This window comes from Anser brachyrhynchus, assembly GCF_964034855.1.
Source record: "Anser brachyrhynchus genome assembly, chromosome: 5".
In the NCBI taxonomy this organism is placed as follows: domain Eukaryota; kingdom Metazoa; phylum Chordata; class Aves; order Anseriformes; family Anatidae; genus Anser; species Anser brachyrhynchus.
This window is the reverse complement of record NC_137699.1, coordinates 29,051,589-29,071,703: the sequence shown is the minus strand read 5'-3', so window position 1 is coordinate 29,071,703 and position 20,115 is coordinate 29,051,589. Positions and strand designations below refer to the sequence as shown.

Genomic DNA, 20,115 nt, shown 5'->3' with positions numbered 1-20,115 from the left:
CAGAATAATTAACATGTCATGTGTGGTCTGTTCAGAAGAGCAGCACTCACTGCATCTCCAACCGCCAGATTACCGAAAATGCTGCTCACCCGTACTTCCTGCACCACGTAATCATGTCAAAACTGCTGCAAAGCCAAGAAAAATGCAAACTGTAGTGTTTGGGAGGACACAAGTCAGTTTATATCCCATGCAGGAAGGCAAGCTAACATACTACCAGTGCTGTTGTTGCTCCAGCTCCAGAGGAGCATCTCTGGAAACATGAACTCAGTCATATTCTTAGAAAAGTATTGAGTAAACCATATCTGCTAGGGCAGCAAAAAATTCTTACCTCAAGGCTTCACAGCAGCATTACAAAAATCGAAGTTATTTTGTCATTATCCTCTGGAGTGGCAAAATTTCTGGTGTAAGCCTGTTCAAGCTGTAAGAACAAGGGGAAGAAGACTGCAGGCTGACTGTCCTTAACTCTTTGCTTTGCCAGAATGAAACCCGACTTTCTTTCAAGCCTTCCTCAGGTCTCACATAGAACAGAGGGAAATCTGAGAGGCACCCCAAGCACATCCACTTCACAAGGACAAAATGCCTCAAATGGAAAGGATTGAGGCAAAAGCTGCAGGGAATTCACAAACCAAGGCAGGTTTTGAGGACTGCAGCATCTGAAGGATGCTCCCCACTAACCTGCAAGAATCACTTTGAGGCACGTAGCAGCAAGTGCCAGCGAAAAGGAAACATTCTCTCCCCATCTCTGGCAGCGTACCTTGGGCAAACTCACAAGCATGAAGTGACAAGCGACTGAAAGAAAAATCCCATGTTGTGAAAGCCAGCCCACAGAGAGGCACAGAAATTCTCTCCCTCCACTGAAAGGACGGATGCACTGTTTATTGCAGGAGAGTCCTAGTAGAGGTAAGATGCTAGGGGCAACCTAGGTGAGTCCTCAGGTTCAGCCAAACCTAAGATTTATTCAAAAAAAGGTAGATCTGCAGCTGACGTGACTGACCAACATAGTCAGGCCAAGGACAGTACCCAAAATCCACCTCAGAACAATTCAAGTATTCCTGAGCAAACTTGCTACCGCGTTGCTGAGAAGTACAGTATCCTGGTACCTGGGAGATCAGCAGGGAAAGGCACTGGAAAAGGAAATCCAGATGATGAGGTCCAGGTGTTACCCTAAGGAATGACGGACTCACAAGGACAGGGTGAGACACAGGGAAATAAGAGAAAAAGCAGGCATGCAAAAAAAGAAAAAAAAAAGAGCTTGACTGATGGTTAAGTTCGGTAAAAGAGCAGATTTTTACTGAATGTAACAATAAAGACTACGTAGAAGTTTTATCTGTAGGCTGGTTTTGCTCTTCCTCTAATCACCATACATTCCAGAGCCCGAGCAACTCTACAAGGAGGAAGCGGTGCATTCTGATAATAATTTAAGTAATCAGTACATTCTGACCCTCCCAGTAGAACTGCTACTACCCTGTAAACCAGCAAGTGTTCCTGATAACCATATGCAAGACCTACTGAACAGAAAAAGCAAGCATATTCTATTAAAAGACAAAAACATTTTAAATCACCATCATATAAAAATAATCCATTTCTACACAATAAATATACCATTTTCCCCCTCTTTCAAGGTTGACTTAAAATCATGCAAGTTAAGACTATCTTACAAACAACAATGAAGAATATATGCTAAGAAAATATTTACGAAGAAAGTTTTCATTGCAAACTCCTATTTCTAAACAAGTGATTTGAAAAAAAAGAAAGTTGTTTAGTGATACCACAAACTCCTTAAGTTTAGAGGACCCTTAGTCTAATTCCTTTCTCAACATCACTTTCTTTTCGCAGTAAACAGAAAAGGCAACGGCCCTGTTGGCACCTACAGATAGGTTCCTGTAAACAACCACAGCTTTATCAGGAGTTCATGCATCAGAACAAAGGGAGAGAAACAGAACAAAGAAGTGAGAGGGGCAGTTTGCACTCCTGATGGCTGAAAAGGGTTTTCAGAACCATGCAAAGAGCTCTCACCACACTGACCTGATATCAGTAAAGACAGGAGACAGCACTACCTGAACACATGCTCAAAACGCTTTGGCAAGAAGTAGTTACATCCAAGCTCCTGCTGTAGACAGGAGGGTCTTGCTGAGATTACAATCAGCTGTGTGAACGAGCACAGTGACAGAACACATTGGCTTCATCAGTTTTTGTCAAGACCTGTCAATGGTGCAAGAAAGACATAAAATTGCCCTTATAATGAAAATGGTCTTGTTTGTGGCTCTGTGATAAGTACTATTTATCACAAACCTTTGATTCCTTTTGCCCGGACTGCTTCTGCAGCTCCTCTGGGATGACATTAACATCCAATTTCTCCGTGGCTCCTACGCATCTCAAACAGGCTCTGCTACAAATGTGTTTTTCACCCATGGCCTGTGAAATTTCTCAAATCATCTGATAGAGGAGACTTTCCACCACAATCACAGCAAGCCCAATAGCATTCTGCCCAAAGGTTATTACGAAATATGGGTCAACTGTGCTATACACAGCAGTGTGAAGCATGGTAAGAGTCTCACTGAAACTTCTCTACAGAGGCTTATAGAAGTTGAGCATAGTTTCATTCAGGAGAAGCACAATCATCTCATGCAATCAAAATCATCAGAAGTAATTTCACAAAAATGGGTATGTACTTTTTAAAAGTTGTATTTTAACTAGGGTCTAACACCAGGCAAAAAACACGTATATTTATGAAAAGTCAAGACGGCAGCACAATTTTAAAAACAACAATAATAATTAGCACACACTGGCTCATGTTTTTAAAGCATTTTACAAAAATCTTAATTAATCCTCACAACACCCTTGTGAGATAGGTAAGTATTATTAGTCCCATTTTAGAGACAGGCATGGAGAGAGTATGACCTGCTCACCACCACACAAGTCAAATCCAGGAACAGAACACCAGATCTTCCAGTTTCCTGCCACACATGATCTGACCACTTAAAAGATGCTGGTTTTTAATAAAAATTTGTTTCTTCTCATCCCTTTTAAGACACCTGGCCGCATTTCACTCTGATGTGAAAAGGTACCTGCTGAGAGCTACTCAGGATAAACAAGTAGAATTGGTAAATTATAATTATTATATATATTTTTTTAAACAGACTCTGCGCTGCTGGAAGCTGTTTAAAAAACTTGACATGGGCGCTTCCACACTGCCTAACAGTACTACTTTTCCTCAAGCACCAGGACAGTGAGGCCTATCTGGAATGCTGATACAGCTCAGAATCTGAAAAAAAAAATAAAATAATAAAGGTAAGGTTTCTTTGCTATTTCCAAACAAGGAATCTCTCTCTAGTGGGTACTCTTCTCTGAGAAGAACTCATGTGAGTACAACTGCACTGAAAGCAAAGAAAGATTTTTATCAGGAGATTCTTGAGGTGCAGCCAAGGTGCACATATACATCTCTCAGAAAACCTGGAAACACGTACATATTGTGCTCTGTGTTAAAAGAGATGGCCTGGAGGCACCAGGCATCCCGGGGGTAGAAAATAACTCCCAATAGTCAACTAGAGAAGGATAATTCCCTTGGCGTATCGCTCTTGCACTGAACTAATCAGTGAGTCTAGGATTAAAAATTCCAAACCACCTGATAAAATTCAAGTCAACGGATTTAACTCCTTATAAATGCCAAATCTGGCAGACCCACTGCTGCCTGTTCACAAACCCAGGCTCAGGTGTTAGTGGAGAAACAGAAATAAAAACAGCCCTTCCACCTTCAGTTACGTATGTCCATTAGATCCTATCTAGAGTCCAGGAAGTGACTCTCACGACAGCTCGATCTGAAGATCCTCCCCATACTTTCGGATCAGCTTAGTGTGGTTATGGTCCACTGACCACTGCTCTGGGAGGTATCTGGGCTGCATGCTGTCCAAGAAGTGCTGCCGCCAGCGTCTCTCCAACTGCATCAGGGAGCGCAGGCCTCCTTTAGCAAAACACTGCACCACCTTCAGTCCGTGTGGCATGTAGCTCTCGTTGCAGATCCTGCCAGGACAAAAGCAGAGTTTATTTTCACACAAGGTCACCGTCAGACTCCAGACCTGTCTGCAGGAAACAGCAAGACACTGAAGATGATTTCAGCTGTGTGGTTTAATTACAGCCACATGGTGTAAGCTAACCAGGAGGGGAGCCGGGAGAGAAACTTCTAAGCCTTGCTTCAATGCCAGACTGCTTTCTGGAACACAGCTATGCCGGAAAGCTGGCTTCTTTGAAATGAATTGTTATTCTTTTATAGCAATACTATATAAAGCTCCTCAGGAGACAGACTGCAGATTTCTCAGGGCAAGAACCACACGATATTCCAGAGCCCTGATCCTGCCGTTGGATTCCCTGCCTGGATAGGTACTGGGATGTTACATAGGCACATGACAAGCACCAATGAGTTTAACAAGGAGAAAATACCGTCTTCATGCAGACGAAGATCAGATACTAGTTAAGAACAGGTATTTGGGAGGCTTAAAGACAGGAGACTTCTGGTATGACTGTCTTTCAGTCTCCCTCCGTGATCTGTCTGTCCTTCAAAAGGAAGCAGTAAATAGTAAAGGAGAAGAGGGATGAGCAAGAACAGAAGGAGATTGCTGGAAAAGAAATGAAAAGAGGAAAACACAAGTGCTGCAGCCCAAAGACCACTACCAGCATGAGGGGTAAAGAGAGTAAACAAGTGCACAATAAGAAATCCAGGATGTGCCTGTCTGCTTAGAGCCTCAGGATACAGCACAATTACCTTCTTTCTTTCTTTGCTTTCTAGTTAAGTGTATGAATACCATAAATCCAGACTCTGCAGGCTTATACAAGTGATAAAGTTGTGGTTTTAGGGGCTCTTTTTGCCTGTGCAGATCAACTTCTACTAGTCTCAAATTCAGAAATTCCTTAACTTGACACCATGATTTTATGGAAGGTACAATCATATCCCAAGGAATCCAGCAATAGGTCTTACCTTGCTTTCATTTAAAAGCTTAGTGGTAAAAAGTCAGTATGTGTGATCCTCAGCTCTGCAAATGCTGCTGGATTTTAATTTTATTTTGCTCCATAAATATTTACGCAAGGTTCTGTGTATAGACACCCTTTTGTTGAATTTACGTGCTCACATAAACAACTAAAATGCTACATCTACTGCTGGGCTTGTTATACCTGGTTTCCAGACCAGCTGCTTCCTGGAGCATCTCTGGGGTCACTGCTTCTGTGTTAAAGAAGTCCTTGATGCCTTGCAGAAGTTCTGCCCTTCGGGGATCAGGCAGGCTGTCTGCATTCAGCAGAGCTCGGGCCCCTGAGCGCACCTGCCTGCGCAGAGGGTCCTCCAGCATACGCACGCCCTCCTCAGAGCCAATGGGGGCACCGAACTCCTCAGCCAGCTGCTGCTTGAGGTGGTTGTCGTAGTAATTGGAGACGGCATGGCAGGACGTGCAGAGTAGGAGCACGTCATGGGAGTTGTGGTCCTTCATCTGGATGGGGAAGTGTCTTCGGTATTCGTGAGGAACAATGTTCTTCCTGGGGAAGACAAGTCAGCCAGCTCATTACATTTGCCTGGAGCTGCTACTCACTGACTTCTCCTCTTCCTGGCCCACAAAAGTACAACTAATAATAAAAGTGCAGGAAAACGAAGATCACCAGTGCCAGGATTCTCAATGCACCACAAAAGTTTCAGAAATCCCTTGTTTGTACTTCCCTCTACAGGTTTTCTACATTTCTCGTTTTTAAGAAGCACACCTGCCAACGAAACAGCAGCAAAGACAACAATCTCACCCTTTGTCTCTTCATAAAGTTCAGGCTCACTTAAGCCTTCCAAAAATATCAGGATTAAGTACTGGAAGGAATAGCATATTTATTTTCAGAAGATAATGCCATCAGAACAGCATGTGTTTGCTACTACTGCCCCCTGTAATTCAAACTGCAACACACACGCTCTATCCAAGGACCAATTCCTCCACCCTCTCTAAGAGGAAAGCCTGCTCGGCGTTAAACTTACCCAGATACACGTGACCACAGAGCATTCAAACAGTGACAGACCTTCTAGGATGTGAACAAACACATTTCAACCCACTAATCATGCTTCTGGACGCTGAACTAGATGCAGGCTTCAGTCTTTTTGTTTGTTTGTTTTTAAATTAGATGCAACTTCTTCTTACCCCACTAAGCAACTCACCGGATGTAGGACTCCCGTTTGCCACATACAACACACAGGTTCTCTTTGACCGTCAGATAATAATCGACTTGAGACTCGGGACGTCCTGAAGGCTCAAACCGCAGCTTCACAACAAACGGGTCTGTGCTAACTAGGTCTGAAAGAACAAAGGCAAGCAGAGAATATTCAAGACAACGTTGTATTTGAGAGCTAGGATAATGATGCTAAAACAAGGGAGACGTCCTAACGAATCCACAACAGCATTTTCAGTAATAAAGGATACCAAGAATTCATGTCCAGTTATCTAAGAAACATGAAAAAAACGCTGTGTTTTAAGTATCAACAGGGAAGTTAGTGTGTTCACCTCCGATCCCCTTGTCCAGATACCACTGAGCCTTCTTGCGATCACAGGTGCACAGGGGCTGTCCGTCTGGTGCATGCAGGAAGCAGTTGTCATACAGTGGAGATTTTCTATGAAACAAGGATAACATTGCAAAAACTATAACAACATGCCAGAAGAACAGAGCTCTCTATGGTGATGTGTTCCACACTGCAACTCCTGCAGCCTCATCCAAGGCACAGGAGGGAGAGGAGCCCCTAAAGACATGGTTTAGGCTGCTGAGTGCTGCACAGGCTGCTGCTAGGGGAAGTAGAACATCTAAAAATGTATCTGAGGTTCACGAATTGACTGTAAGGTATCTTTGCTCTCCTGATGCCAATAGAAGCGCTAACTCTGAATCCCAGTTTTCAAGAGATACCACCAATGACAATGGTTTTCAAAAAAAAAAATCTACATTAGAAAAAAAAATAAAAATTGAAGTCAAGAATGAAGATGAGCTCCAAGCAAGCTGTAGGAGTGTTATCAGCCTATAGACAAGGCCATTTCAAGGATCAGCTACCTAAACCCATATTGTAATGATTTATTAAGATGACTTTTCTAAAACTTTGTGTGAACAGTAATTATTTATCCAAGAGCAACATTAGGAAAAAAAACAACCCTTGGAGTACTGGAAATTCACTCAGTATTTGTTCAACTCACTGAGCAGAGTTCTACCAGCTCAAAAGTCTGATTCATAGGCAATGTAATCTAGCAAAAGGATTTCTCCTGACGTCGCTGGGGGTGGAGGGTAGGAACAAAAAAAAAAAAAAGGTAAAGATACAGGAGGTCTCTTTCCACCAAGCATTAGCAGTTCAGCCCAGTCACCATCATAATATGAGTACCTCTCAACTCTAAATTAATAAACATTTAAATTGAACATGCTCACAGAAAGGAAGAATAGAAAAAGACTTCTGAAATCACACCCAGTCTTACCAGAACCAGACCGCTGGAGATACTGCAAAAAACAGTGGATCTACAGACCTCTCATGAAATCAAGCATGGTTAAAAACAATAAATAAATAACCAAGCAGCCATAGGGAGATATCAGGTTAGTTTGGAATTCAATTGTGTTTAAATTTTAATCCTCCCATAAAGTATAGTCCTTCTGTTTTGTACGACACAAGCTCCAAATTAAAAATATATATATATCTGAAGGGACTTACCGCATACAACACGATATTGTTAATGACTGCTAATGAAATCAAAGTTATTGACTACAATACAATGACTCCACTGCCAAAAAAAGGAGAAAACAAATACCAAAATGAATGTTTTTCTTCCCAAATAAAGGTAAAGGTGGGGCAAGAGGGTGTTTAAGTTCCTACATCTATGTGATTAATTTTATTAGAGTGCACCCAAACATAAACAAATATACTAGTTCTCTGTGTTTCCCACTACGCTGAGCTTAAAGAGATCACTCCTACTTGTTTTATTTAAAAACAACTGAACTCACAGTAGCAAAAGGCCATAATAATTTAGCATTTGTCCCAGGACAAAGTAGAACCATTCCCTCCTCCCTCCCTGGTGTACAGAGTGCTTTGATGCTGCTACAGATGGTCCTCCCTGCGCTCCCTGGCACCTCACATAATCCCTCTCACCCCCAGTAGAGGCAGCTTTCAGGTCTGCTGAAAGGTCTGCAGTCCCTTGACATCTCTGTGACCCCAGTGATCTGGAGCAGCACAGCACGAACACCAGCTTACGAGGCAGATCCTGCTCACAGGACAATCTCTATGCAGTTGCCCCCTTTTCCCTGGAGGAGACAGGACTCAGACGTTTGGAAATGCCACCCAGACAGCCAACTGCCTCCTGCTGGGACTCTGCTCTTGAGCTAAGGCCTCCATATTATAAGGGAAGGTAAAAACTGAAGACATCCCCTCAATCTACTCATGGCCTAGTACAGATCTGAGTTCCCCTGCCACTTTCAATGGAGGGAAACTGGGAAAGCAGAAATAGGATTTGGCTCTTGTGACTGTTTGGTGCTGTGCCCCTTCGTAGCTCTCATTGTCCACTTTGTTTAATAACTAGAGGAGGAAGTGTCATTTTTTTTTTTTTTTTTTTAAACCTGTGTTGCAAGGAGTAAAATTTGCTCACAAACTTACCTTGCAGAATATCCCACACCCAGAGGCTTTCTCTTCTGCCTCCGAGGATCTCTCACTTGCTGACTGCCAGAGGACTGGACATTCACCGAAGATTTCCGATTCTTTATTTTCTGAGGGGAGCGTGCCTCTCCACTCTTCTCTCCTGTGCTGCCACTCCTCCTTCCTCTAAATGGGATATCCACCAAGCCCTGGCATTTACTCAGTACTTTTTCCCAAGCAGCAACAGAGTTTTCACCTTCAGATATAGCAGGGAGGCAGGCAAAGCCCAGCAAATGGAGGAACAGAGCCACTGAGATCTGGGCATCCCTAGCAGCATAGAGAACCTGCAGAAAAGCACAGACATTGAGATACCCGCAAACAGCAAACACTCCCAAACACCATCGGTCTTTAACACTAGATTCAGTACAAACAGAAGCTGGATTTATTTTCCCTTGTTCCCTTTTGGCACAATGCCTACTAGCATTCAATGTGATTATTTATCCTGTCACTCCCTCTACTGGTCACTGATTTTGTAGACATCTGCAGCGTGACTGTAAAGAGCAGAAGCAATTAGGGAAACCATAATAGTCTAAAGATGGTGAACGAGGTTTCCAGGGTCTTTATCTGATATTGCACTGACTGCTATAAATTGGAGGAAAGAAAATAAAAGAGTGAGGCTTTGGGAGCACAAACCACTCGTTCAAGGGATCCGGCCTTATCGATCTTCCAGGATTAAAGGAAAACAAGGGTCAAGAATCCAGAGAGAATGACAGAAAATTGTCTTCATGGAAAAGGAGGGAAACTCAGGCACGGAGTCTGAAATTGACTTGGGATCATAGTCACACAGAAGCTATTGAAACACAGAACTCAAAGAAGAACAAGATCTCCCTGTTACAAGGTCTCTCCTTTAATAAGAAGTTTGCTTTTCCTCCCAAAACACAAAGATGAAGTGGAAGACACACCTGATGTTGTGTCAGTTCTTCTGCCTCCCAGTTGCTGCAACGCATATGAGGAGACTTGTCAAGCGGGCAGTTCAGGACTTTTTCAGCTAAAGACTTAAGGCTAAGGCAGTTGTGAAGTAGATCCTTCCTTCAGTTTTAACAAAGAAAGCAAAACAGGCACATTAAAAATGAAACTAAACACTAATGCAAATTCAGATGGCCTCACACAACCTGGTTCTGCCAGAACACAACGCACTTGATGCATGACTCCCACTCAAGCAGCATACAGCTGCTTGTCAGCTTTACAGGCCCTCTCCCTCCTCTCCACTAAAATGTCCGACCTAGATTTGGTAATTACCTAGTGTCTGCAATATGCAAAACAGGCAAGGCTGGGAGGTGGTAGAGTCTAAGGCTGAAGTATTTGGCTCTGAACTACCTGCTTCTGAAATAAAAAGGTCTGTCATAGAGTGATGGACTGTCTGTCCCAGGGATTCATCAGCCACTTAATAAACAGGCCTGGAGACATTTTCTGAGGGGCATGAGAGCCAGGAATGACTCAAGAGGAATCCATCCTCAGTGCTAAAAAGGCACCATCAGGTCATCAAATCCATGCCCCACATCACTAACAATGCACATATACTGAATGTGAAGAACATTCCCAAGTAAAACATTTTATTTTAGGAAGAACAGAGGATGATAAAATAGCATCACAATTGTAACCTATAATAGGAAACACTGATATTAGAACAGTAAATTGGAGCTTTTTTTTTTTAAGCCATTTTTCAAGAAATCCTGTAATTTAACAGTTCCACTTAAGTGCCAATCACACATTTACCCCATAGTTTCAAGCAGTGTATTCAAGCATCTGTTTACATCGTGAGCTCTCTGGCTGTGTTGCATCACTGTGCCTGGACTTCTTACAAGACAAAGCAAGATACTCAAAAAAGCCCTTACGGGTATTACATGAGAAGACAAACTGACACAATTAACATTCGTGATTTCATTTCCTTTAAGGCCACAGAATACAAGCCTGATGCGTTCTTGGGCTGCTGCTATCAGTGCCCATGCTCTAAAGAAAGTGCCCCATCCTGAGAACTCCAGTCCTACCTGCCTGGCATCATCCAGCACACACAAATTACTTTTTAATATTTCAAACTCAAATGGTGTACTAGAAACAGAGCTGCCTCTGTCTTCAGACACTTACCGCTGTCTCATGGCTAAATACCGGAGATCCACGCTCCCTTTGACTGGAAGACCATAGTCCTGAAGCAACTTGCAAGCATCTTCCCAGCATCCTACCCCTACTTTCAATACAGTGCTATCTGCCATGATGTCCAACAGGGTCTTTGGGATAGTCTGTCCACTGGCAACGAGCCTGGGCAACCGGATGAGAACACAGAAGCCACTGGAAGAAGCCATTTGTAGAAGGGATACAGGATTCGCCTTTCCCTCCACAGATACCTGAAATAAAGGTAAAAATCACAGTTGGTTTACTTGCAGTGCTGCAGCTGGACCAAATTGTAAAACAGGCCACCAAAGACAGGAAATACTTATCAGACTATGCAATTGAAAGCTTTTCCTGCAAATTATGTGATTTTTTTCACAGTATTATTGTCCCACGATTACTTCTTGCCACAACCCTGCAAGAGAAATTTCCCCCCTTTCACCCTTGCCCCTCACAGCTGGGCTGTCAGAAGAAAGCAGACACATTCCTTAATCCACGTCAGCACTACATAAGTGTTTATGGCACACTGCTTAACTGCGGCTTGTACTAATGAATGTGGGGTGAATAAACTTCCAGCCAAAATGATGGCGAAGACGAGCTTTATAAATGACTCAAAGTCTGTTCCAAGAGCTCACATAGGCAAACATACAAGCAGCAGATGAATACTGCTTTCTGGTATGCCCACAGAGTTCTAACTTCTTATCAGCATTACCCTCCTCTTCTGGTTTATTAATTTTAAGAAACTCTTTCTTCGGTACATGGATGTACTTAAAATATTGTAAATCCAAACTACTTCTGGTAAACCACATGTAAAGAGATATTATATAAAACATACAGTGCTATTTAACTATACAATTATCGCTGCATGTTTAGAACTAGACTTATCACAGAAGTTCAGCGAACAAATACAACTAGTGAACTAAAAACTTACAGCCAGCAGATTTAAATGTGAGAACAATCAAAATTAGTGGATAATTCAGTGTTATCATGATAGATAATCACGGTTTCAGTAGTCAGCCGAGTGGTATCCATTCAAGCAGAGGAATAGCTCCTCCCTGGATGATCTCCTGTTGCAATTTGCAACCTAAAGCAGAGGCACTTGTGATCACTCACCCACTCACAATCAATTCCAAGCACCGGCCACTTCTCCAGCTCCTTCTTCAGCAGAGGCTCGACCCGATCCCATTCCTCCTGCCCTGAGACTATCACTATGTCTGCACCAAGGCTCCTCTCTGCCCGGGAGAAGGTGGGAGATGTGAAGACGGAAAGCACCTCCTTATCCTCTGCCTTAACCGGCGTCTCATCTCCCGACTTTTTCAGCGCCTCCTCTCGCTGATCCCCGCGGCGCGCTCTCCCTTTCCGGCGCTGGGCTGCCTTCCACAGCACCAGGCCCCCCACCGCAACACCCAGCAGGGTCGCCAGAGCAACTGTCACCGCTGTCTGCTTGGGCATCTTTCATCCCCCTTCCCCTCACCCACTCGGAGCGGCACTGCGGGGTTTTATCACGGCCTGCAAAGAAAAAGCAGAGAGGGGGGAATTCGCGACAACTCCAGCAGCCCCGCAGCCGGAGGCGCAGCCCCCCCGGGCCGCTTTGGGATCGCTCGGGGCCGGCCCCGGCGAGAGGCCCGAGCGCGGCCGCCGCGGGAGGCGCCAGGCCTCGGTCTCCCGGACCCCCGCTACCGGGCCCCCGGGATGCGGGCAGCCCCCGGCCGCCCTCCCGGGCCCCGCCGGGTGTCCAGGCCGCTACCTGCGCGTGTGCGGCACCGGGCGGCGGGCGCCTCCTCTTCCCCGGAGGAGCCGGCGGCCCCTGGGCGCCGCCATCTTGTACGGCCGCTGAGGCGGGGCGGGCGGCGGGCCGGCCTCCGGCCCCGGTACCGGGCGCTGCCGCCTCCAAAATGGATGTGCGAGGGGCGAGGGGCTGGGGGACAGCCGGGAGGCTTCACACGGCGGAGCTGCTGCGGGCAGCCAGGGACAGCCTCGAAAAGCGGCGAGGCTCCAGCCCCCATCCCTCGGGAGCCCAAAGGCAGCCGAGCAGCACCCGGCTCCTTCAGGTTCCTCAGCGGTTCCCTCACTTCCCCGTGTTTGTGCTGCTGAAGCCCAGCCGCTTGCACCTGCCTAAAGGAGGCACCAACCCACGGGGAATAGTGCTTTAAGTTGCTTTGACAACTCGTGTCAAACTTGGGTTTGGTTTTAACTTCGCCCCTTGTAGCGTAATTGTCGCAGAGGGGAGGAAGGTCTCCCCAGGAGAGCTGGCATTTACCAGACGGATCGCCCGCTGGGCGCAGCAGCACAGCCGAGGGCAGTCACCAGGGCAGATGCCAAGAGGAGCGGGATTTCAATAAGATGACCCATCCCCTACAGCTTCAACAGCTGCTTACCATAAGGAGCCGGGCTAAGCCCAGGGCAGCGAGATGTCAGATCTCACAGGCGATGGGATCAAGTCGGGAAAAGTTTGTTTTCCATTGAATGGTCTGTTTTGAACATACAAATGCTTTAGTAACAGCTTCTGTATAATTCTTTTTTTCTGCAAAGACCCTCAATCTTGCTCTGCACCAAAGAAATTATTATCCATTTTGATATTAATCCCCTGGGCTCTATAGAGCAGTGCAATCTTGCACGCTGTAGCAACACACATCTTGTTCCTGGTACGCTCCCCTCCACAAGGAAGAGGTGCTTCGTCCTCACAGCCATAGCTGGGCCACAGCTTCTCCTTCCATCCCGTGATCCGATGCACCAGACCCAGCTGATAGCTGAAACGCACATCACAGGGCAGGAGGCTCCTGCTCTGAAGCTCATCACACAACGCAGGGTATGCACAGGAGAAAAAGCTGGGGTGGCCTGGCTCTAACTGAGAGTTCCCATAGCCAGATGGAGATGCTCTCCGTCCCTCCTACCCTCACTTCGTTCCCCTGCCTCCCCCAAACCGTACAATGCTTTGTGTTACATGGCCATTGTAACCAAGTACAGACCTGGAGCACTGCTTGGATATTACCACAATTTGTGTTAAACCCGACTGACTGCTTGCTCCCTGGTCCCTAGGTCGAGCACTAATATTTCCTTAATGACAGGGGCATAGATTCAGGGAACTGATCCACCTGTAAACTAGTCCAAAGGAAAAAAAAAAAAATAATAATATCTGGGGTCACTACACACTTATTTCAGAGACCACATAACCAAGTCCTGAGAAGCCTCTGTGTCTGCACTTCAAGGTCCAGCCACCCTGCTGGGTGTAGGTAGCGCATCTTTAAGAACTCTGTGAGAGACCTGAGCTCCAAATAGTGACCAAATGTGAACAAATCTGCAAAGTTTATTCATAGCTTGATCCATTTGTAATAAACTGACATCCACCCAGAAACCCGAAATAGGCCAGTCTTTCCTTTTACAAAGTGTTTATTTCAGTTTCTAAGGTAATAGGAGTTTTGTGTAGAGAGGAAAAATAAAATATCCCAGCACTTATTACACAGTACAGAGAAAATATGATATAATGTAATGCCCGAGCCTTGCTTTTCAATAATAACAGGATTGTATCCTTGGCTGCATCTAAAGCCTTTGTTTTTCATGCTATCACTGACATCAGAGTCCTGTAAACCACAAGCCTCTTTAACAGCTTGTCTTACTACCTACATACCCATTTATTCAAGTGTAAAGGTTAAATTAAAAATAAATGAAAGCAACTGATGCATGAGTGCACTCTGGCAAAAAAAAAAAAAAAAAAAAAAAAAAGTTCCCAAAGCCTGACGGGGACATTGCCGAAGATGAGAAGGTAACCAAGTGAGTAAACACCAACTGCTGGCTTAGCCTTACTTATGAGAAATCTGTTGCAGCAGGTAACTGAAGCCTTTACATGGTAAACAGCAAGATTTACTTTTCTTTGTCTCTCTGTAACCTGATCTGAGATCTCTGCAGAGATCGATGTCAAAAGACTCATTTTTAGCCTGATTTCCTAAGGAAAGAAGGCTTATGCAATTACACTGTCTGTTGGCGTTTCTGCCTGTGGGTCCCCTTTCTTCCTCCCTTTCCTTGCCAAAAAAAAGGCATGTTTGAGCCATTGCCCAATTCCATCTAAATTTGTACAAAGAGATAGAGCTTTCAAAGGTGACTTCTGTGAAATGCAAAGCCGAGTCAACGAAACAGACCCTAATAAAACTGCCACTGATAAAATAGCAAGCACGTGCAGACACTGCTTAATATACATCAGAGAATCCACACAGCAGTGCCACATCGGGACAAGTCCGTAGGAAACCAGGCTTCGCTTGTTCTGCTGATCACAGAAAAAAATATTTTTATAATCCCATTAGCTCATCCTTTAACAGGGAGAAGACTAGAGTAAATGACTCAGTGTTCAAAGGAAAATCAATGATAGTGGAATATCAAAGGAAAGAGGCTCCAGTCAAGACCTAAATTGCTGTGAGCAGACAATGAGCAGAGAGCCGCGTGTAGCCCCCACTAGCTCATTAATAACACTGCATTTGGGGCCCCATCCCAAGCTACATAAGAAAGCCAAACTCACATTTCAACTCCTAATGTGATTTATCTTCCTTGTGTCAATGCTAGTAACCCCATGACTACATCTTCAAACCAGTCATTTGGAGCAGGATTTTTTTTTTTTTTTTTAACAGGGCTGGTATCAGGGAGGTAGTAGGAGGACTTCTTTTGTCAAAAAGTCATAATGAGATCAATTTGAAATCAACTGTGAAGCCACATCCTAAAGGTGGAGTTTCACACTGTAACAAGGTGGATGGAAGGTTTAGCTCCTGTTGAAAACACAATTCTGCTTCCCCCTTCTACCTGTAGCCTTCCTTCTACTGCCTCACTTCTGCAAACATTGGTGCCAGTCTGATTCAAGGAATTTAGTGAGCAGAAAGCTAACACAGCAAAAAATAGAGTTTTCTCCTGGTTTAACTCCTTGGACTGGCTCACCACAGAGCCAGATCTCAGTGAAACTACATCCTAAGCCAAAAGATGAATCAGCTGCAACTCCCTCAGCGAAGGGATCTGCCAGAGTTTGCAGGTTTTGCAAAGAATCTGAAACAACAGCTCTCAGAGGTGTGAGCTGCCAGACTGATCCCATGAGGATGAGCTGTATTGCCATTAATCATCACCAACATATTTCTCCATTAATTGCCAACTCTTTCATTGCATATGTAGGAATAGAGAGGAATTTCACAATTTTGTTTCTTGAAGGGCTGCTTAACTTACCTCAGTGGCTGAGCTCCAGAAGACACAGTAAGTTGGCCCCACAGTTCATAGTTGCTTAGAAGGTGACATCCCCTATCTCCCAAAACTCTGCTCCCAGCTGCACCCTCCTGACTGGCCTGTGCCAATTTGGGCATCCATTGGGACACCTCCATGAGCCAAATGAAATCAGTAAAATGACAGACAAACAGACCCAATGAGCAGCAGCATCAGTACAAAGAAAGGGACGGAATGCATAGCCAAGAAGAATAAAGCCTCCTTTCAGCAGCTACAAGTCATTAGATCAGCTCAGCTGCATGTTCAAGCTACATCTTTAGCTGAACAGCCTCAAGGGGTGACGTTTGAGAGAACAGTGCTTGTTCTCCCCACCTTTCTGGTCTGAAATGAGTAAGCAAAAGGAGAAAAGCCCAGAAGCCACCTAATTTCCACTAGAGAGAATAAACTACACAAGAGGAGTTATTAAGGAAAAAAAAAAGATATGGCTGAAGTATGACATCATCTTCTTGGCTCACCCTCCTTTTCCTTCTATTTCTCAAAAAATCAAGTGTGTTATAAATAAATAAAAGCCTTGACCCAGACCCACCTCCTTCTCTAATGGCTGCCTTGTCTCTGTTGCACCTGTAGACTAACCCCATAGATATTTGAGTATCGGTGTCCAAATCTCTTTTCTATTTCCACTTTGGATCAACCCAAGCCATTCAAAGGCTCAACAGTGCTCAGAAAAATGTATTTAAACCTCATTGTCTTTGACTTGACACAATCAACCACGCTTCACTTAAAATCTCCTCCTTTTACTATTTAGGCCTTTCTTCCAAGTGTTCTTTGGCAGATTCTCCTCATGCTGTGTCACAGAGCTGTATCCTTGGTCTTCTGCTTTTATCCTCCCACGTTATCTCTCAGTTATCTCATCTGAAATACAAACACAACTACCATCTCTGCGCTGATGATTTACAGATCTGCTCCTTTCCCCAGAGCTATCTTCCTCTATCCAAACTCAAATCATAGCCTTCTCTTTTCTGTGGATGACTAGCAGGAAGCTAAAGCTCAGCAAAGCTAGAACATGGCTCTTTCTCTTACCTACAAGTCCTCTCATCTTCTTTGTGCATACCTATGGATAACATCACTGGTCTACCTGCCGCTCAAGCTTCCACGTCAACTATCAGTTCTGACTGAGACCTCTCTGTAGACACAAGTGCCCAGGGTATGTCTAAATTTAGACTTCTGCTATGAGGCATCTTTTAGACAAAGTCCTTTGATCCATTCTTGGATCCCTTGTTTAGGTCTTTTGCTTCCATACCTAGACTGCCCCAACACCTTTCCCTCCAGCACTGACCAATGCGACTCACAACCCCGCAGCCTTTAACTGCTGTGAATACCATGAGCTGACAGTACAGGAAAGCTGACTGTAGTCCTCCTTTTAACGATCAAGTGTGCCACAACCATCAGATGGAAACCACTAATGCAATTTTAACTCATTCTGCCAATTCAAATTTGGTCAGAACAAAATGTTGATGGGATAATTTTGTACAAGCAGACATTAAAAGCAGATCAGGTATTGTCAGCCCTTCCAGAGGGAGAACAAAAACTCTGTAGCATGGGCACAAGCTGATGTGAGAGCAATGTGACAGCATGGCCATACCTGATCCAGATTATTTTAGTAGCAGTGGGATATCTGGTTGCATACAGGCTTAGAATTAGCAACCCTGAAACCACAACCCAAGGCTGTTTATGTAGATCATTACTCTGACCACATCACTTCTCTGTTTGAAGCATTCTGATAGTTCCTTGTTCTGTATTGCAACAAACATTATTTACATATCTGCATTTTCCTCCACAGAAAGCCATCTCCCTGTTCATTATCTCCCCTTTTCTTTTCAGTTGAATCCTCCCTTTCTATTGTCTACTTGTTAAAATTAGTCAAAACATTTTTGTGCTTTGTTTCACGCTGCTTTTGAGGCATGCAGGAGACTGTAACATGCTACAGAATTAAGCTGCTCAAGCAGTGGGTACAAACAGACCTTGAGGTACCCTGCCCAGTCTACAGTCTAGCCAGACTCAGGCCAGCTTGGCCCATGATGCTCAAACAGCTGCAGCACAGCACCCTTTGCGCTAACATGTCCCACAAAATAGTAATTTTAGAAGTTGAATTGGTTTGACTAGGTACTGTCCAGGCTTAATTCCACTCCAAGCTGCAGAAGTTTCCTATGAAGCTAGAAAAAGATGCTTCATTGGTGCTACTCCAGCATGACTCAGACCTATCGTTGTATGTGTTCTGATGAGACTACAGCATTCAGGCATTAACGCAGCAACATGTTATTTTCAGAGGAAAATGTTAGCAGTACAGGTCACGATGAATTTCTTAGGTGTTAAATATTTTCAAAATTAATTCAAACAAAGGAGTTGGAGAGCAAAAAATGCTTACCAGTACATTTTTAACCTATATGGATATGGGAAAGAACATTGCATTTCACAGAAAAGCTTGGCAGTCTGCTATTATTTTTCTCTCGAGTTCTGACAACATGACATCTTCTTTCTGACTGCTGACAAATGTGATTTAAAAAAGAAAATATATCAGTTAAGCCTTTCTTGAAAATCCTAGCACCGCGGTTTTAGGAAAAAAAATTGTTTATTTATATTTGTTCATGTAAGTACACATCTTTCCTAGAGACTGGATCCAGCACATGGAGAAAGAGCTTCAGCGATTTTATTATGTCACATTTCAAAGAAAACATTCCTACACCTATTTGTTTCAGTATAAAAACAAAAATATCCAACCTAAGCAATACTTTAGGAAAGGAGAAAAAATGAACCACATGTGACAGAAGTGACAGTCACATTACGTAATGTATTTCTGGAAGGCTCTTGGATCTTGTAGGGATGCAAGCTGTATGAAGACTATAAGGGAGAGAACAGAGTACAAACTGATAGAGTCAGTTTGAAATCTATAGGTAGAAAAATATAATATCGCTAATCTATGCTGGGAATTTAAAAGTGAGCGTCAATTTCTGATGTAATCACAATGCCATAGAATCTTTTAGCATGCAAGCCAAAGAGCTATAAAGTACGATTTATACCAGTACAATTTACCTGTTTCTGAAGCTAAGGTAATAAACACAAATCATAACTGACAGGGCCTTTGCCTGTCTATACCAAGGCTTGCTAGACACGTTACATTGCAAAAGCTGGCTATCGACAGCTCTAACTAGAGCAAAATCTTTGTACAGCTCAGATGCAGGAAAGACTAAGTGTTCCTGGCTTTTGCTTTAGTGTTAACATTGTTAATTATCATTCCAACAGAAAACTGTTAGTGGACTGTGTCTGGATATTTCTCTCAAATTATTATTGTACCTTTAATTATCTTTTAAGTTCCAGTATTTACACCTATTGATACCACATATAGAAACGTGTAAAAAGCTGAAATATGAGAAATGTTCACTGATTTTTTAAAATTCCACTAAGATAGTTTGTTATTTTATTAGAAGTAAGGCTATAACATTGTCAACTAAAAAGTATGGTTTATAGGATTTTGCGTTCTTTCTGTAAGTCTTAGCGAAGACTACCAAAACACTCAACTGACTTCCTATACTGAAATCATTTTAATTTCTGCTGAAAAGCCATCCCTGAAACATGGCAGCGGTCTAGCAGTACCCAGTGATGCTGCCACACCATAGTTAATGTCAGGAAGGGTTTTGTTTGTCTGGGGACACCTAATTCTCAGCAGGTGCAGCTCTGCATAAGGAAGGCCAGAACTACCGGACTAATTCCTCACATTCCTAAAATTGTAGTTTCCATAGGTACTGGCTCTGGTTCTCCTGCACCTGTGGGGAAATACAGACCTGGGAGTTTCAAGCCACAGGTCTGGGAATACTCACCTCGTGTGCATGGTCGTACATTGCAAAGCGGGACTGTGGGCCGCACCTCACAGCAGTTACACTCCAAGCAGCACTGCTGTTGTCCTCACACAGCGTCAGGTATTACACATGGCAGACTCAGTCCTGTGAAAGAAAAAAAAAAAAAATGTTTTTTTTTCCCCCCCTCAGTAACACAGAGGTGAGGGTGTCATGACGCAGTGAAGTAAAACAGATTAGTTTCACCTGTTTAACCGCCTGCCTTTCAGCGTTTTGTCGTTGCTGAAGAGA

General features: G+C 43.9%; 1 protein-coding gene across 5 annotated transcripts; it reads right to left on the bottom strand.

The window, feature by feature from the left end:
• Positions 1-1,263: 1,263 nt before the first annotated feature.
• Positions 1,264-19,966, bottom strand: EXD2 (exonuclease 3'-5' domain containing 2). Of its 5 annotated transcripts, XM_080595395.1 has the most exons (10): positions 19,849-19,966; positions 13,159-13,251; positions 11,894-12,289; positions 10,760-11,016; positions 9,577-9,703; positions 8,636-8,958; positions 6,522-6,628; positions 6,179-6,314; positions 5,167-5,523; positions 1,264-4,020 (listed from the first exon to the last, which is right to left on the bottom strand). In XM_080595395.1, the coding sequence occupies exons 3-10, from the start codon at positions 12,230-12,232 to the stop codon at positions 3,804-3,806; spliced, it is 1,863 nt and encodes a 620-aa protein (XP_080451521.1). In that variant the 5' UTR covers positions 12,233-12,289; positions 13,159-13,251; positions 19,849-19,966; the 3' UTR covers positions 1,264-3,803. The 5 variants fall into 5 exon arrangements, with proteins under 5 accessions (XP_080451521.1, XP_080451520.1, XP_080451519.1 ...); XM_080595394.1 differs by lacking the exons at positions 13,159-13,251; positions 19,849-19,966 and adding an exon at positions 12,528-13,108; XM_080595393.1 differs by lacking the exons at positions 13,159-13,251; positions 19,849-19,966 and having other exon boundaries at positions 11,894-13,108.
• Positions 19,967-20,115: the final 149 nt, after the last annotated feature.

Coding starts and splice junctions, on each gene's coding strand:
- EXD2 (XM_080595395.1), bottom strand. CDS start 12,232: ATGCCCAAGCAGACAGCGGTGACAGTTGCTCTGGCGACCCTGCTGGGT. Junction 6,629..8,635: donor GGTGTGGGATATTCTGCAAG/GTAAGTTTGTGA, acceptor CTTGTTTCATAG/AAAATCTCCACTGTATGACA. Junction 4,021..5,166: donor GCAGCTGGTCTGGAAACCAG/GTATAACAAGCC, acceptor TTGTCCTGGCAG/GATCTGCAACGAGAGCTACA.